This window comes from Lemur catta, chromosome 12 (genome assembly GCF_020740605.2).
Source record: "Lemur catta isolate mLemCat1 chromosome 12, mLemCat1.pri, whole genome shotgun sequence".
NCBI classification, from domain to species: domain Eukaryota; kingdom Metazoa; phylum Chordata; class Mammalia; order Primates; family Lemuridae; genus Lemur; species Lemur catta.
In genome coordinates this window covers 44289759-44307231 of record NC_059139.1, presented here as the reverse complement: position 1 = coordinate 44307231, position 17473 = coordinate 44289759, and the positions used below count along the sequence as shown (strand labels likewise).

The 17473-nt window shown below is 33.8% G+C and overlaps 1 protein-coding gene across 1 annotated transcript in view; it reads right to left on the bottom strand.

Annotated features, from left to right (window-relative positions):
- The window catches only part of SLC30A5 (solute carrier family 30 member 5), a 31150-nt gene continuing 13677 nt past the window's right edge, over nucleotides 1-17473 (bottom strand). Inside the window, exons 6-16 of the mRNA XM_045566042.1 lie at nucleotides 14576-14663; nucleotides 13314-13390; nucleotides 12912-13082; nucleotides 11439-11727; nucleotides 11044-11252; nucleotides 10287-10444; nucleotides 9314-9443; nucleotides 6303-6504; nucleotides 4924-5150; nucleotides 1733-1861; nucleotides 1-830 (exon numbers count right to left, since the gene is read on the bottom strand). Of these exons, the coding sequence (XP_045421998.1) occupies nucleotides 660-830; nucleotides 1733-1861; nucleotides 4924-5150; nucleotides 6303-6504; nucleotides 9314-9443; nucleotides 10287-10444; nucleotides 11044-11252; nucleotides 11439-11727; nucleotides 12912-13082; nucleotides 13314-13390; nucleotides 14576-14663 (1851 nt within the window). The 3' untranslated portion in view covers nucleotides 1-659. The remainder of the gene's footprint in view (nucleotides 831-1732; nucleotides 1862-4923; nucleotides 5151-6302; nucleotides 6505-9313; nucleotides 9444-10286; nucleotides 10445-11043; nucleotides 11253-11438; nucleotides 11728-12911; nucleotides 13083-13313; nucleotides 13391-14575; nucleotides 14664-17473) is intronic.

Sequence of the window (17473 nt, the reverse complement as noted above, 5' to 3'; positions counted from 1 at the left end):
TTACCAAAAGTAAAAAAATTTATTTTACAGAGTGGTTGATTTTCATAATACATCAAAAACTGTAATGTTATACTTTCCTATTCTCACTCATCTCATACCAGTGGTTGAAGTTTCTCCCAAATAATTTAGTTTACATTTAAAGTGGCAATACAGATTTTACTTAATGGACTTAAGTTATAATTAGAAACCAGTTTATATACAGAAAATCCATAAATATAGAACTTTTATTCCTATTTTATCCTTAGGCTATGCAAAAAATCGACTAAAAATTTCTCGTTGGGGTCTTTGTAATAAACATGTAAATACATATTTACAATGAAGATGCTTTCTGATAAAAAGTAAACAAACAGAAATAATTTTGGTCTTCACTAGAATCCTTCATTATGTCTCCATTTTTGAAGATGATGTGATACCTTATGTTTACTCAAATTTTAAGATTCTTTTATACACATAATCCAAACTAATAATTATTTTACTTATATAATTAACACTTCATTCTGTATTTAAATTTCCTTTAAGAAAGATTGCTTGATCCGATTCTAGAGAGCTTTAAAAGTTCCTGTACAATTATGTGCAATTTTCATCCTTCTTGCAGTATTACAAATACTGAGTTCTCTAATCGCCATTGTTCGTACCCCAGGGGTAATTCTTGAGTTATCTCACATGATGTAAGTACCATCTTTGCAATATTTCATAGACTCCATTTGTTTTGTCATAGCCAGAACATCATGAAATCCAGTACTTAGTCCAGACATATGTTGAAAGTATGCCTCTTTTTCCACTTGAATTGTTAAATTGTTTACTCCAGCATCTTTAAGTATTCCTGTAACCTGTTATAAAAATCCAGATATTTTAAAGGATTTAAATAATGCATGTAGTACACCTGTATTAATATGTCTTAAATAACTGATACAGGCTGAGTGAGTATCCCTAATCTGAAAATCTGAAATCTAATATGCTCCAAAATCTGAAACTTTTTGAGTGCCAACATGACACTCAAAGGAAATGCTCATTGGAGTATTTTGGATTTCTGGATTAGGGACACTCAACTGGTAAGTATAATGCAAATATTACAAAATCTGAAAAAAAAAATGAAATTCAAAACCCTTCTGGTCCCAAGCATTTTGGATACTGAACCTGTATCATATTTTTTATGGTTATAGATAGCCCACGATAAATCCTCAAAGTAATGTTTATTATTTACTTAATCAAAATGTTAGAATGTTTTAGAAGGTCAGTAAATTACTGACAACATTCACAGTAGAAAAGGAAAACAGCTATTGTTTCCAATTTGGTTCACCTAGAATAGGGCTTTAAGAACTGTTTTTATTTATTTACTCATTTCATTCATTTTTCTCAAATCACTGTCTGCAAGTAAAGGAACTGTTTTGATTTCTATCTCCAAACATAGCATATACACCGCCAACTTTATTATTATTATTAATTTAGGGATATATTTATAGTAACTTAAAATTTACTGGGAACCAAGATGGACCATAAATGAATTTTTTTACACTAACTTAAGCTTGTCCTCTAAATATGGAAGCCTGACTTTATTTTAGGATATAAAACGAATCTAGATGTAAAAAATAAGTTATATTACCCTTGGACAGCTCAAAGATTGATACTTTTGAATAATATATGACTACTGAGCCATATAACTTATGATCTGTGCAATTTTATGCATGAATTACCTCAGCTGAAATTACTTTAAAAACAAAAAGATTATTACCTGCTGTACTATTCTTTGTTCCAACACATCAGATGTCACTTGTATATGAATTGTTCCTGCCACAACACTGGCAGAATGACGCCAAAAATGAGGGTCTCGGTATGATATTAATCCTTCAATTTTCTGTATCTGACAAATAAAAACAAGAGGTGATATAAATGGTCTAATTTACTTAACTTAATGGAAATACTTTCTGATAGAAAGTAAACACACAGATTCCTTGGTCCAGGAATAACTATTTAGCTGATTAAAAAAAAAAAAAAAAAAGAGCAGAGGCCAGAAGTAGGAAGGATTGGAAAGGAAGGCACTAGTTTGAAGTAAAGGTGCCTAAAATATTCTGACCCATGAGTGATGCCAGGAAGGTAGCTCTGAATAGGAAGGCAAATGAGAGTTACAGGGTCTTTATACCCAAATTTGGCTTTTGTGAACATTCACTGATATAACACAACTTTGCCTATTCTAAACATTATCTGGACATATCCAATATCCAATGAAGTACGTGGTTTCCTCTACACTGACACATACATACAAACATTATTTGTTATATAGAGGTAACACCTTCAAAAGATACCCTCAATGTTCAATGAGAGAACTGGTTAAATAAATTACTGACTACCCCTACAATGTAATACTATGCTGTCATTAAAAATGTATTAGAATATTTATCAATGTGACATAATTAAGTGGCGAAACTTGTAAAACAGTACAAAAGTTGCATTCAAGATTTGCCTAGAAAAAAAATACAAAAAAACCTCACAACAGTATAAAAGTGTTTTTTAGCCACTTTTATTTTCAAAACATTTTTATATAGGAAAACAACTTGTGAAAATGTTTCCAGGTGGTACAATTATATGTTTTTTTTTTCTTTTTTGTATTTTTCTGTATGTTGAAGTTTTCTATAACAGATATGTTATTTTTGGAATAAAAATCACTTTTTAAAAAGTAGAATGTAGTTTTTACTAATTATGAGGTGAGAAAACATTACTGATTTGATTTATGGAAACAATGGGTTAAGTAAGATGCTATTGCTTTAATATTCAAGATGTCAACTTTTTATCAGCAGATCCCAATTACTTTAATATGATATGGCAAACTACAGGGTGAAAGATACTCTATTTTGTACTTGTTTTTTCTAGGAATTGCCTTTTTCTATTCTCATTCTGTATTTCTAGAAGATTGTCTTCTTCTTCTTCTTTTTTTTTTTTTTGAGACAGAGTCTCACTCTGTTGCCCAAGCTAGAGTGCCGTGGCGTCAGCCTAGCTCACAGCAACCTCAAACTCCTGGGTTCAAGCAATCCTACTGGCTCAGCCTCCAGAGGAGCCAGAATTACAGGCATGTGTCACCATGCCTGGCTAATTTTTTCTATATATATTTTTAGTTGTCCAGCTAATTTCTTTCTGTTCTTTTAGTAGAGCAGACAGGGTCTCACCCTTGCTCAGGCTGGTCTCGAACTCCTGAGCTCAAATGATCTGCCTGCCTCGGCCTCCCAGAGTTGCTAGGATTACAGGCGTGAGCCACTGCGCCCGGCCCAAGATTGTCTTCTTCTTGATTTAAAAGATTATGGATAGTAAGCCTTACACTGTTTATATGTGTTATAAATATTTTCTCCTGGCTTTTGTATTTTATATTTGTTGCTGAAATCTTTTACCACCTGGCAATTTTCAATTGGTAATATTTGTAGATTATTTTTCTTCCCTTTTTGGTTTCTGGTTCCACTTCAAGTATATTAAAAAGGCTTTCCCTACCTCTGTAATTATGAAAGTCTTTTATTGTATTTTATGATTTTTTGTCATTTATATATTTAATCCACTGGAAATGTATTTTTTTTTTTTTTAAGAGATGGATTCTTGCTATGTTGCCCAGGCTAGACTGGAACTCTTGGCTCTGGTGATCCTCCCTCCTCAGCCTCCTCAGTAGCTGGGCTGGGACTATAAGCATCTGCCACCGTGCCTGGCTTTTGGAAATGTATTTTTATATGTTATGGTATGGTATAGAGATATTATAGCTTTTCTTTTACACCAAGTGGTGATATAATTAACCCAAAGTTGGTTAATTAGGTCAATTAATCATTTCTCCTCACTGATCTGACATCTTTGCTATATACTGAATTCCATAAATTCCTGGGTCTGTTTCTAGACAACCTATTATTTAAAACATAAATTGATTTATATGTTTATTCCTGTGCAAGGACCAAACTATTAGTTTTATAAGTTAATTCTGTAACTTTATAATTGCAAAATAGGATCCCATTAATGAAAGTTGTAAATTTATGTATATTTTCTTGTTTATTCCTCAAGCACTACTTTTCCAAATAAGTTCCAAATAATACTGGATTATCTATGACCCCCCCAAAACAAAAACAAAACAAAATCCCAATGAATTGAGATTTTTTGTTTGTTTGTTTTTGAGACAAGGTCTCACTCTTTCACCTGGGCTAGAGTGCAGTGGCATCATCATACCTCACTGCAACATCAAACTCTTGGGATTAAGCGATCCTCCTGCCTCAGCCTCCTGAGTAGCTGGAACTGCAGGTGGGTACCGCCACATCCGGCTAATTTTTCTATTTTTTGTAGAGATGGGGGTCTCACTCTTGCTCAGCCTGGTTTTGAACTCCTGACCTCAAGCAATCCTCCCGCTTGGCCTCCCAAAGTGCTAGGATTACAGGCATGAGCCACTGTGCCTAACTGAGATTTAAATAAATCAACATCATTATGATACAGTCCTCTCATCTAAGAAAATGTCTCTCTCCATTTATTCAGTCCCTGTTTTATATCCTTTAAGTAAAACTGTATATTTTTCATTCATATCTTATACATTTCTTGTTATGTCACCTTACTCAATTTTAATTTTTTTTTTTTTGACACAGAGTCTCACTCTGTTGCCTGGGCTAGAGTGCCGTGGTGTCAGCCTAGCTCACAGCAACCTCAAACTCCTGGGCTCAAGCAATCCTACTGCCTCAGCCTCCCGAGTAGCTGGGACTACAGGCATGCACCACCATGCCTGGCTAATTTTTTTCTATATATATTTTTAGCTGTCCAAATCATTTCTTTCTATTTTTAGTAGAGATGGGGTCTCGCTCTTGCTCAGGCTGTAATTTCTTTTTTTTTATTGGTAATACTTGCTCCAGAGACTTATTCAATTTTAATGCTATTTTAAAAGGAAAAAAATACTGAAGAGATTACATACAGTACCTTTTCTAAAGCAATATGTAGTTCTTTCTCATATTCTGATGGCAGTCTCAGAAGCAGAACCTGACAGGCATCTTTAATCAGTGGGACAACACTGAGAAATATTAATATAGCAATAAAAAGAGAACAGAGGGGATCAGCAATGAACCATCCAAACTGTTCTATAAGAATTGTGGATACAATCACACCAATACTGCCAAGTGTGTCTGCCAAAACATGCAGAAATACACCTACAAATAAAAATATATAAAAACATTAAAAATTAAGGCACATCTAATTTAGTTCTTTCATCTATTCTGTCAGTACCTACTATGCACTACACACTTTGCTTGTGGCTAGTACTTCAAAATGTCTAAAACGTGGTCACTGCTTTCAAGGAGTTCAGAGTATAGTGGTAAAAAGATAAAAACATGGGCACCTGCGACAGTGTGGTGAGTTTTATGGTGGTACACTTTGCAAAGGCTTCCTAATCATGCTTGAGTCAAGTTTTGACATTACCCAAATTGCTTATGTTAAATAATCAGGATAAACAATTCAACATATTAAGTGATTAATACTTCCGCCATATTTTTTATAGTGTGATAAAAATTCCAAAAAAGGAATAGATTTCCTTGAAGGTTCACAGTGATACACTTTCATTGTTTCCTTTGCAACTAATATTTATTCAACAGTCACTATGAAAAGGACTCTATATTGAGATTTTGAAGATTTTAAAAATAAAATTTAAAAAATTAAAAAAATGAAAAGGACTCTAATTACAATAATTTAACAATTGACATTTATGAACAAATGTATTTTCATTTAAAAATTTTTTTCAACACTGAGCTGAGAACTAAAAAAAGAAAAAATTTTTATTTTAATGTGGTAAGAACGATTAACATGAGAACTATACTCTTAATAAATTTTTAAGTGTATAATATATACTGTTGCTGACTATAGGTATAATGTTTTACAACAGCTTTCTGGAACTTATTCATCTGCTTAATTAAAACTTTATGCCTATTATTTAATAAGCTCCATTTCTCCCTCCTTCTAGCACCATTATTCTACTCTTTGATTCTATGAATTTCATCCCATATAAATGAAATCAAGCAGTATTTGTCTTTCTGTGACTGGCTTAGTTCTCTTAACATAATGTCCTCAGGTTAATTTATGTTGTTACATATTACAGAATTTCCTTTTTAATGGCTGAATATTCTGTTTTATATATATATACAAACATGAGTATTTTCTACAACAGATGACTTCAGACCTTTCTTTTAGCCACAGATTGCTTTTTAAAAATCAAATCATACCAGAAGACCAATATTTAATACAAATAAACACGGAGTGTCAATTTAGAACACAGTTGAAAGGTAGGATAATACTTGGCAAGAACTTACCCCTCATGTTAGCGTTCATGCCTCCGCCTATGGATCCATGGCTGTGACCATGCCCATGGTCACTGTGTCCATGCATATGGTGTGAATGGCTGTGATCAGATGAGTGACAGCTTCCTTGAGAAGCTCCATGGTTATGGCTATGAGCATGGCTAAAGGCACAGATACCAATAAGGTTTACTATCAGCCCTCCAACTGAGACTGGCTAGCAAAAGGGAGAAAAGAAAACCTTTAAATTTGTAATTTTTAAATAAACTTATTTAAAAGTTATTATATAGCTATATATGTTTTTCTGTTTACAGTTTTGAAAGTATTTACAATAAAACTTGACTAAGTTCAATAAGTTCAAAATTTTAAAAATGTGAACTGCAGAATATTTTAGAAGAAACATTTTAACTTTCAAATATCAAACAAAATTGATGGGTAGAGGAATTTGGACATACTCCAGTCAAGTGATTAAGAATGATATATACTGGGAGGCTGAGGCAGGAGGACTGCTTGAGCTCAGGAGTTTGAAACCAGCCTGAGCAAGAGCGAGACCCCGTCTCTACTGAAAATAGAAAAAAAAAAATTAGCCAGGCGTGGTAGTGCCCTTGTACTCCCAGCTACTTGGGAGGCTGAGGCAAGAGGATACCAGGAGTTTGAGGTTGCAGTAAGCTGCAAAACCACTAATAGAATCGTATTAAAATACTATTTTGCAATTTGTTCTTCACTTAGTACATCTTGTAAATATTTTTCATGCCAGTATATACAAATATACCTCATTCTTTTTAATAGCTGTATAGTATTCTATTATATATTCTAGCTGTATATATATGATGATGCCATTGCACTCTGTAGGGTGACAGAGTGAGACTTTGTCTCAAAACAAAATAAAAACAAAACAAAACAAAAAGAATGATATATACTTGATTCATGGCTTATGTATAAATAAATGATACAAAGTTTTGTTTATGTAAATAAAGAGTTTGACAGTATTGCTTACTAGGACAAGTACACACTGTACCTTAAATCTTGTTTATATTACTAAGTAAATTTGAAGTTTGTATAGCAATGATTATGATTTATTAATGTATGAATTCCAAATACAGTCTTACTGTATCTTAAATATAGTAAAATTTTCCAAAGTAAGAAATGTACAATGAAAAAGCAAATATATAATAGTAATCTCCCATTTTTGTCTTAACAAAGTGAATGAAAGTATCTTGATTTAATGGTACCACAATAATACTCCAAAGGATAAACAAAGTTACTTACCCTTATTAATATACACCTTTTAAAACCACTAATATAATCATGTTCTAATACTATTTTGCAATTTGTTTTTCACTTTATAGTATTCTATTATATATTCTAGCTGTATATATAGATATACCTCATTCTTTTTAATAGCTGTATGGTATTCTATTATAACAAATTTATTATTTCTTTCACTGGTGGACACTGAATTGTTTCCATTTTTTCCACTTTTATAAACAATAGTATGATGAATCATGTACTTATATACACGTGTGAATGTTTATATATGATAAATACTAAAGGTCAAAGGATATGAGCATTTAAAAATCTAGGATATATTTCCAAACTGTACTTCAAAAAGATTTTACTAGCTCCTACCAGTAAGACTCAGAACTGCTTTTAGTCATTCAACAATTAATTGCTGATTGCCTACAAGTCAGGTGCTAGAATTTATGAGTTAATGATACACAATTCAGGTCCTGAAGATACTTATATCTTAATTGTGGAAGAATGACAAATTAAACAACAACTGCAACTCAGCGTTGCTAAAAGAAGAATGCACAAAATATAATCGGAATATAGAGAAGGGGTATCTAACAAACTTTGAAGAGGAAAGAGAGGGATTAAGGGAAAATATTCCACCAGAGGAGACATATAAGCAAAATCTTGAAGGAGGCTTAAGGGCAGAAGTGAGGTAAGGACATGACAACTACAAGGAATAGCATGTGTAAATTTTGGTGGTATAAAGAACACATTAAAAGTTCTTATAGTAGTAATAGAATGTATAGAGTAAAGCCTTTAAAATTATAACTTTTTTCCGATTTTTCTCTCTAACATTGTGCAAATTTACTCAAGTATTTAAAAACACATCTTTAAACAAAAACATTTAATAACCTGTATATTTTACAATGTCATCTAATATTTTGACTACTAAAATATTAGAGAAAAAGGATTGTTTTATTTCTTTTTATTTTTTAAAAAAACAAAAAAACAGAGTCTCATTCTGTTGCCCAGGCTGGAGTACAGTGTCGAGATCATAGCTCACTGCAGTCTCAGACACCTGAGCTCAAGCGATCCTCCCACCTCAGCCTTCCAAGTAGTTGGGACTACAGGCCATGCCACTATATCTGGCTGATTTTTAAAAACTTTTTATAGGGGCAGGGTCTTGCTATGTTGCCCAGGATGGTCTAAAACTCTTGCCTCGGCCTCTCAAAGTGCTGGGATCACAAGTGTATGCCACCACATCCTGCACATTTATTTTTGATACTTTTTTAGAGACAGGATCTCTTTATGTTGCCCAGGCTGGAGTGCAGTGGCTATTCACAGGTGGGTTTATAACACACTACAGCCTTAAACTCCTGGGCTCAAGAGATTTTCCTGCCTCAGCCTCCCGAGTAGCTGAGACTACAGATGTATACCACTGGGCCTGGCTTCATCTTAACTAATTACATTCATAATGACCCTACTTCCAAATATTTATTTTTTGTAGAGACAGGGTCTTGCTATGTTGCCAGGCTTGTCTTGAATTCCTGGCCTCAAGTGATCCTTCTGCCTCAGCCTCCCAAAGTGTTAGCATTACAAGCGTGAGCCACCATGCCCAATCAGACTGACTGATTTCTAAGAGTCAGCAGTATATGTAAATAGCAAGATAGGAAGTTATTAATGTGTTAAGTAAAAAATAAAACCTTCCCCTATCAATAACTACAAATAGTTAAACTTTGACATGGACAAAACTTTATGAGTAGAAATTCAAATAAAAAAATAAAAAGACTTACTGTTAACATGTGTGTGTCTAATTCTGGAGGATCAATCAATCTAGCCACTGACTCCATAAACACAAAAAAAGCTATTACTATCAGAAAAAGTCCATTAATAAATCCAGAGAGAATTTCTATTCGGCCATACCTAAAAACATAGAATACTTTTAGAAAAGGAAAATGACAAATATTTTCGAAATATAAACATTATTACTTTATAATGAGGAAACAAGTCCAGATTTTAAAACTACTAAATAATATTAGAAAATTACCATTATTTTAAATATTATATTAATGCTGGAAGGTCTTTCTGTACACATAACTCGTTAAAACTTGATATATTCATCAAAGTCCTTCTTTGGTGTTCCTCTTACACAGAGCCTTTCCTAATTTTCTAGCAAGGAGTTATTAATATTAATATTTCTCCCTGCTTTAAACAGTTGATGTGCTCCGAATCTCTGTCATGGGACACAGATTCTGCTTTGTACCAAAATCATTAGTATTTTTGGCTCATCCGTCTTTCAAAATATAAACAATTGAGAGTAAGAGCTGAATTTATCAATTTAGAGTAGATGTTATCAAAATGCCTCACAAAAAGAGATTCTAGTATTTGCTGAAATGAATTATTTGCTTAATGGAAGGATATTTTCATGTATAGCCACTTCAAATTTTGAATACTCTTTCAAACAGCAAAGATGTGAATGACCATGGACATTCCATTGCCTCAAAGAAATATGTTAAGCAAAGAACTCAAAATTTTAACTGAATTTTGCTCCCTGCCTAAAAAGAGGATTTGTCAGGGAGTATTAATCCTGAATTTACTGCCATGCAGTACTTATCAAACCCTTGGTTCATATCCCCTTATCTACTTCAAATTAAGGAAAAATGAAGATCTGAAAACTATTTGTATTAAAAATAATACAATTTTATTCCCTAAAATGGAATTTGCACTTCATATTTTTTTATTATGTTTTATCACCTTGATACCTACCCATAAGAGAAAATCCGAGTGGCTTTCCATCTACTCATCAGGGCAGCAAAAAGTCCCATGACCAAAGCAGAGCAGTCAAAGAGCATGTGAAATCCATCTGAGATCAGACCCAGACTATTGGTCAGCACACCATAGAATAATTCCACAAAGGTAAAAAGCTAAAAATGTTAAAAAAAAAAAAATAGGAGGAGTATGTTGGGAAATATGTTTCAATAGATATTTATCAGATTTCAATCAAGGGGATTTAAATCTTTAATTCTACAAACCTTAATTGAAAATCTGCTATAACTCTGCCTCTTTAGGTATGGAGTGGTATTACTGCCACCTATACCAGAAACCTCATTTCATATAAATTTTGTAAGAAACTAAGATAAATCAGATATATTCATTTTATAAACTATTTAAAAGGAGAGAGTTTTTTATTTTTACATGTGTAAAAAATAATAAACAAGGCTATAAAATGTTAGCAATCAGTGGTCTGTAGTGAAATCCTATATGGAGTAGATAAAACTCCTTAAATACCACTGTATTTACTCATTTGAAAGAGCATACTAAATCAACACTTCTAAATGTCTCAAACCCTGTTTGCAAAAGTAGTCCAAATATGATCCTGTAATTCTGTTAGTACTTAGAGAAAATGTAAATTTTAGCCCATTTCTAATTATCATAAATTTGGAAATTACTAAAATTACACCAGAACTGTTAAAATTAAAATATTAAGCTTTTAAGATATGCCACTAATATTTAAAAATCTTACCAGATTCAAGCACAAGAAGTAAAAGATCTGCCTGGAGTCACTTTCCTCGAGAATTTGTTTTAGTGATTCCTTAATAAACCTAGGGATTGATTGAGAACTATGCTGGAAAGCATCACCCATGAAGTTATAAAGAGGTGTTCCTTCAGGAGAATATCCAATAAGAGTACCTTTCTGTCCTTTCTTAGAGGGAGAGGATAAGATGTTGGCAGCTACAAAAAGGAAAAAAAAAAGAATATTGCAAAACCTTTAAAAGTTTAAGCTGTCAAAAACCAAAAAGGTAACTGTCAGCACTAAATGCAAACACTGCAGAATGTCCCAAATTAAATAAAAGATTTGATCATCAGAATCCATAGAGAGAAATTTGTTAAAATAAAAACAAGGAAGAACATGCTTACACAAAATGAAGAATACTGCGCTCACTACCACTCCTCCAGATAGGACATGTTCAGTGCTCTCCTGGTGTGCTGCTTTGTTCATAGCCCGAAGCTGGTCTGTTATTGGATGTGTCCAAAAATTTCCAAAAAGGAGAGCACTAATAAAAATGGGAAAGGATCCATAGCGAGCACACTTGGAAACTTCCATTTTGACTGAACAAATGGAATCCACATAGAAATCCAGGATCATGACAAAAAAGATAACCGTTGCAAAAGGCATAATGAGAGAAAACCAAGACTCGACTTTACTCTAGAAATTAAAAAAAAGAAAAAAAAAGTCAAGACTATATGTGTATAAAGTTCACACCTTACAAGATGCTTTTGTTAATCTTCTTATATATAGGCAGATATTCTCATGATTCAGTATGTTTCATAAAACACCAAGACTTAAGAGCTACAAGACATTGGCACTTCTCCCCAGTATTCTCCAAAGGATTAAAAAAAAGCACTGGCCAGGCATGGTAGCTCACACCTATAATCCCAGCACTTTGGGAGGCTGAGGTGGGAGGATTGCTTGAGGCCACGAGTTTGAGACCAGCCTGGGCAACACAGACCCCATCTCTACAAAAAACTGGAAAAAAAAAAATTAGCCTGGCACAGTGGTGTACACCTGTAGTCCCAGCTACTCAGGAGGCTGGGATGGGAGAATCGCTTGACCCCAGAAGTTTGAGGCTTCACTGAGCTATGCTTGTGCCACTCAGTGCACTCCAGCCTGGATGACAGAGCAAAGCAAGACCCTGTCTCAAGCCGGGCGTGGTGGCTCACGCCTGTAATCCTAGCCCTCTGGGAGGCCAAGGCAGGTGGATCGCTCGAGGTCAGGAGTTCGAGACCAGCCTGAGCGAGACCCCGTCTCTACTAAAAATAGAAATAAATTATCTGGCCAACTAAAAAAATATATATATATATAAAAAAAAAATTAGCCGGGCATGGTGGTGCATGCCTGTAGTCCCAGCTACTCGGGAGGCTGAGGCAGGAGGATTGCTTAAGCCCAGTAGTTTGAGGTTGCTGTGAGCTAGGCTGACGCCACGGCACTCTAGCCCAGGCAACAAAGTGAGACTCTGTCTCAAAAAAAAAAAAAAAAAAAAAGACCCTGTCTCAAAAAGCAAACCAAACCAAAAAAGGATTATTAATACTTTGATAAATACTAAGTGACCCACAATGCTTAAGCCTAACATGTAGTTTTTAATTGTTGTTACTTCAACTGATTCCTTTGGGATGTGAAGCATATGTAATAGTATTTGATTTGTATGTTTTATAAACAATAAAATTAATTCCAAAATATTGTTTTAAAAACTACAGAGAAAAAGCCAAGATCTTATAAAAGCCATTTTAACCTCAAATTAAAATAAAATACAATACCAAACTAAAATACTAAACTAAAATTTTAATTAACAGCAATTCATTTTAGTTCTACCAATATATTCTTGCTCTTACCTCAGTTGTCACAGAAAGAACAATGACCCATGGGCACAAGAGAAGAACAGAAACAAGATGGGATAAAGCTTGAAGACGTTTGGCTCCACCAACATCTATAGAGAGCTTTCTGGAAGCTGTATGAAAACCAACTTTACAACACAAAGCCAGTACTAGCAACAATACTCCACCCTGTAAGTAAAATTAGATAAGTCTCATTAGAAACCCATACAGTGCAACACTCAAATCTATGATATTTGAAGAAACAGAACTAGTATGTTTTTTCATATCCTCACTTAACTATTAAATGGCAGGCAATATTGTAAATTACTGATGACTTACTTCAAATGTACTTTTATAGTTATAGTTGCTATAACTTTTCAGAATCTTTTCATTCCCTTAGCAACAAAGACAAGAACATACCTTGTGATCTGCCACACCTAAGAATGCAATGGCTGTGTAAAGCATGTGAGTTAGAGCACTGTCATGATGTCCTTCAGCTAAGTGAGTTGGCGTAAAGGTAAAAATTCCAAAAATTAAGTCCTTGAAACCTGAAGTTCTCCTGGAATTTTGGCTGCATTATTTTGGGTTGAGTGTACACTGGTCTGGGGGCCCCAAACCTGACTACTCTCAATAACATGTTTCCCTCAAAAACAAAGCAAAACAAAACAGTATAACATTTAATTCCAGGACCTGATTTACAAATTGGAATGCCTGTATTTCAGTTGTTTTCTCTAAAACAATTGTAATAGTGCTTAAGATAAAGTTGGTACATTTTAGTAGTTAACTGCCAAAAGACATATGCATACATACTGTAAGTAGTACAAAGGGACAAAAGCAAGGAATCTCTTTGGATCATTCCTGTCCAATGAAAGTGAGGTTGCCCTTCTTTAGTGACAAATACAATCAGTCCTAAATCTGTCTTTTAAGTCACTGACCACATAAGCCTCAGGAAAGGAAGTAGAAAGGGGTGGGGAGTGGGGAATGAAGGTTGTATCACAGGCAACTCTGAGCTTTTTCAAAATCATGCTCCTCTCTCTCATTGTAAGAAAGTAAATTATTATTAGTTTACTAATAAGTTTTAGGGCAGTGTGTATCAGTACCTAGAAGAATTAAAACTGGTGCTCTGAGTTCTGCCGAATAGGGTGGGTAAAGGTGTGTGAATAAGAAAGAACAAAGCTTGTCTGTAGAGTAAAATGAGTAGTCACATTTGACTGGAAAGTTGGGTTTATACAAGGGAAGAGTGGAGGCTGAAGTAGAAATAATTTGGAACAAGAGGATAAATATCAGGTAAGAGAATTTGAATTTTTTCTTTCAGGCAAGAAGATGCCAAATGTTCTGCATTTACAAACATTTAAATTGTAAATTATAAGGGAGCATACAGATTATGTTGAGTGGCAAATCATCTATTTTTTAAAGCACCAGATCACTCTAAAATATTCTTTCAGTGTTCTTAAATTTCTGAAAACTTAGGGTATTCTAGAAGATATTGAGATGCTATAAAATATTTTAACTTAGAATTTGTTCGTTATTTGAATACCGATTTAGAACATCTACATTAATCTAGGAAAGTTTTATTCATCACTGATCAGTTTAATTCATTTACTCCTTCTTTTCCCATTCTGGCAGTCTTCTATTTTTCTGTAAGACTTTAAATAATGCCCCCATCTATTGCAAAAGGATACGGTGTTCAGCCATTTTAGCCATGAGATCATCATTGTCGAAAAGCAATAAACAGATCACAGCAATAATGAAAAAAGCAGCCCCCCTTGTCTGAAAATAAAGAAAACAGTAATAAGGATGACTTTTTCAAGGGTTGATTTTTAAGATGATAACTATACAAATACTAAAGAAAAGCATTTTTTCCAAATAAATACTTCAAGAAAAATAACATCTGACATTAAAGCCCTTATATATACAGTAAGATACAAAAGTAAACAGATCTAACAAATTCTGCAAAATATATTAAGGGCATTTGAGACACATAATATCAACAATTTCAATTATCTCCTTGCTAACATGGCTAGGCATGTTACTATGAACAAACTGTTACTGTTTATAGAATTAACCTTCCTAAATCTTTCTTTACTTCTGGTTGAAAAGCTTAAGCTAAAGTAGCTGAAGGATAATTAGTAGCAATTTATTTCACCTTACAACATGCAAGGGCTAGAGAATATTCTAGTTACTACTTCTCTAGGGAAAAAGAATCAAGAAAATTAGCAGTCAGACCCTTACCCCTAGCCCTAATATTAAAAATAAATAAATAAAATTATGTCCTCATTCTAGAGAAAGGATTTGACAAAAGAAAATTATAGAAAAGACATATAGCCTAATTTATGTAAATATTACAGAATGTTAGGTATAAAAGCAATCTAAACCAGGTGCAGTGGCTTGCACCTGTAATCCCAGCTACTTAGGAAACTGAGGCAGGCAGATTGGTTGAACCCAGGAGGTTGAGACCAGCCTGGGCAACATAGTGAGACCCTGTCTCAAAAAAAAAAAAAAAAAAAGGCAATCTAAATAGCATTACTTAAACTACAAAGTATATGGAATAAGGAAGAAAAATAAATAAATAGTATTACATTCTATAGTTAAAAATTTATAAATACAACTCTGTATAATACATATGCTTTTAATATGTAACATATATTACTACATAAGTGTATAATGTTTACTTATAATGGAAGTATAATATAATACTTCTAAGTAAAAGTTTACAATGAAGTGAGGATACTATTGTATTCATTACATATGTTTACCACTGCACTGGATCAATTCTCTGTTAGTGTGGTGAGTATTATGACAAAAGACAGTATAGTATACATAAAAAAATATAAGTAGAAATTTCTTAAGTTTTCATTGAGTTAGGATTGGTAACATCAACAACACTCAAATATGGAAAATATAATTTAATCTTTTGTTAACAAAGAGGGCAACTGAGAATTTTATAATGTTTAGAGTCATAATTAAGAAAAAAACCCCACAGAATCCTAGACAGATGCCCTGATTCATTTCTGACACTAATGAGAAGATATGCAGGATGTATAGTCTCATTTCTGATTATTAGTACAGCCAAACTTTTATTTCTTTAATGTTTTAAAGTCATTTGTGTTTCTTTTGTGAGTTATCTTTCTCTGCTCAATTCTGTTGAGGATCTTAAGCATTTTTCTCAACTGATGTGGAGTGATTTATATGTATTTTTTATTTCATTATTATTTTTTCTTTTTTAAACAGTCCCTAGACTTTCTGGAACAAGTGATTTATATTTTAAAAGATATTTAAGCCAGGCATGGTGGCTCACACCTATAATTCCAGCACTTTGGGAGGGCAAGGCAGAAGGACTGCTTGAGGCCAGGAGTTTGAGACCAGCCTGGGCAACATAGGGAGACTCAATTACTACAAAAAATAAAAAAATTAGCGAGGTGCAGTGGTGCATGCCTGTAGTGGGGCTGAGGCAGGAAGATCACTTGAGTCCAGGAGTTTGAGGCTGTAGTGAGCTCTGATTATGCCATTGTACTTTAGCCCAGGGAACAGAGCAAGACCCTGTCTCCTAAAAGAAGAAAAACTCTTCAATTTATTTGAAATGTACTTGGAGTATTTTATTAGTAAGGGGAAGGATTAAATAGTGGCCTATGCTTTAATCTTGATGACCCAAATTGAAACCTACAGGCTGAATATTCTCTTACTGTGCTATATTTGGCACGTTATTTTATTCATTTTGTTATTTTATCTGTCTCCCTCCATTACTTTGCCTGAGAATCCCTTTCAGAACAGGGACCATTACACCTTATTTGTTTTTATTTTTCCTTGCTTCTGTGTCTAGGACAATGCACCATGCATAGGAAGCGTTTTATTTGGTAAAACAGAAACAGAGTTCCAACAGTTTGGCATTGCAGATTGGTAACTCATATACCAAAAATGGATAATACCTGAATTACTTAAATGAATAGGGATGTCTTGTTGGCAAAATGTTGCATAAATGTTTATCAGACTTTAAATATAACAAGTTCTTAGGTATTCTCCAAAAAATGATTTACAAGGGTTAAGAATGAGGCTGTAAGGAGGAGAATAGGTACAACATGATCTTTGTGGTACTGTATCAGTTCTATATCTTGGTTATGGTGGTAGTCCTGGTGGTTATACAAATCTATGCACGTGATAAAATTTCACAAACTTACACACAAACACATGAGTGTATGTAAAACTGGTAAAATCTGAATAAGTTTAATGCATTACACCAATGTCAATTTTCTAGTTTTGGTAGTATATTTAAGTTGGGTAAGAAGTTTGAGGGAAACTGAGTGAAGGGTACAGGGACCTCTCTGTACTATTTCTGCAACTTCCTAGGAATCTATATCATTTCAAAAACTAGCAGAAAAAGCCTCTGCTTTTTTTTTTTTTTTTTTAAGAGAGAGAGTTTTACTCTGTCACTGCCCAGGCTGGAGTGCAATGGCCCAATCACAGTTCACTGTAACCTCGAACTCCTGGGCTCAAGTATAATTGCTCCTCCTGTTTCTGCCTCCCAAGTAGCTGGGACTACAGGTACATGCAACCACACCTGGCTACTTTTTAAATTTTTTTGT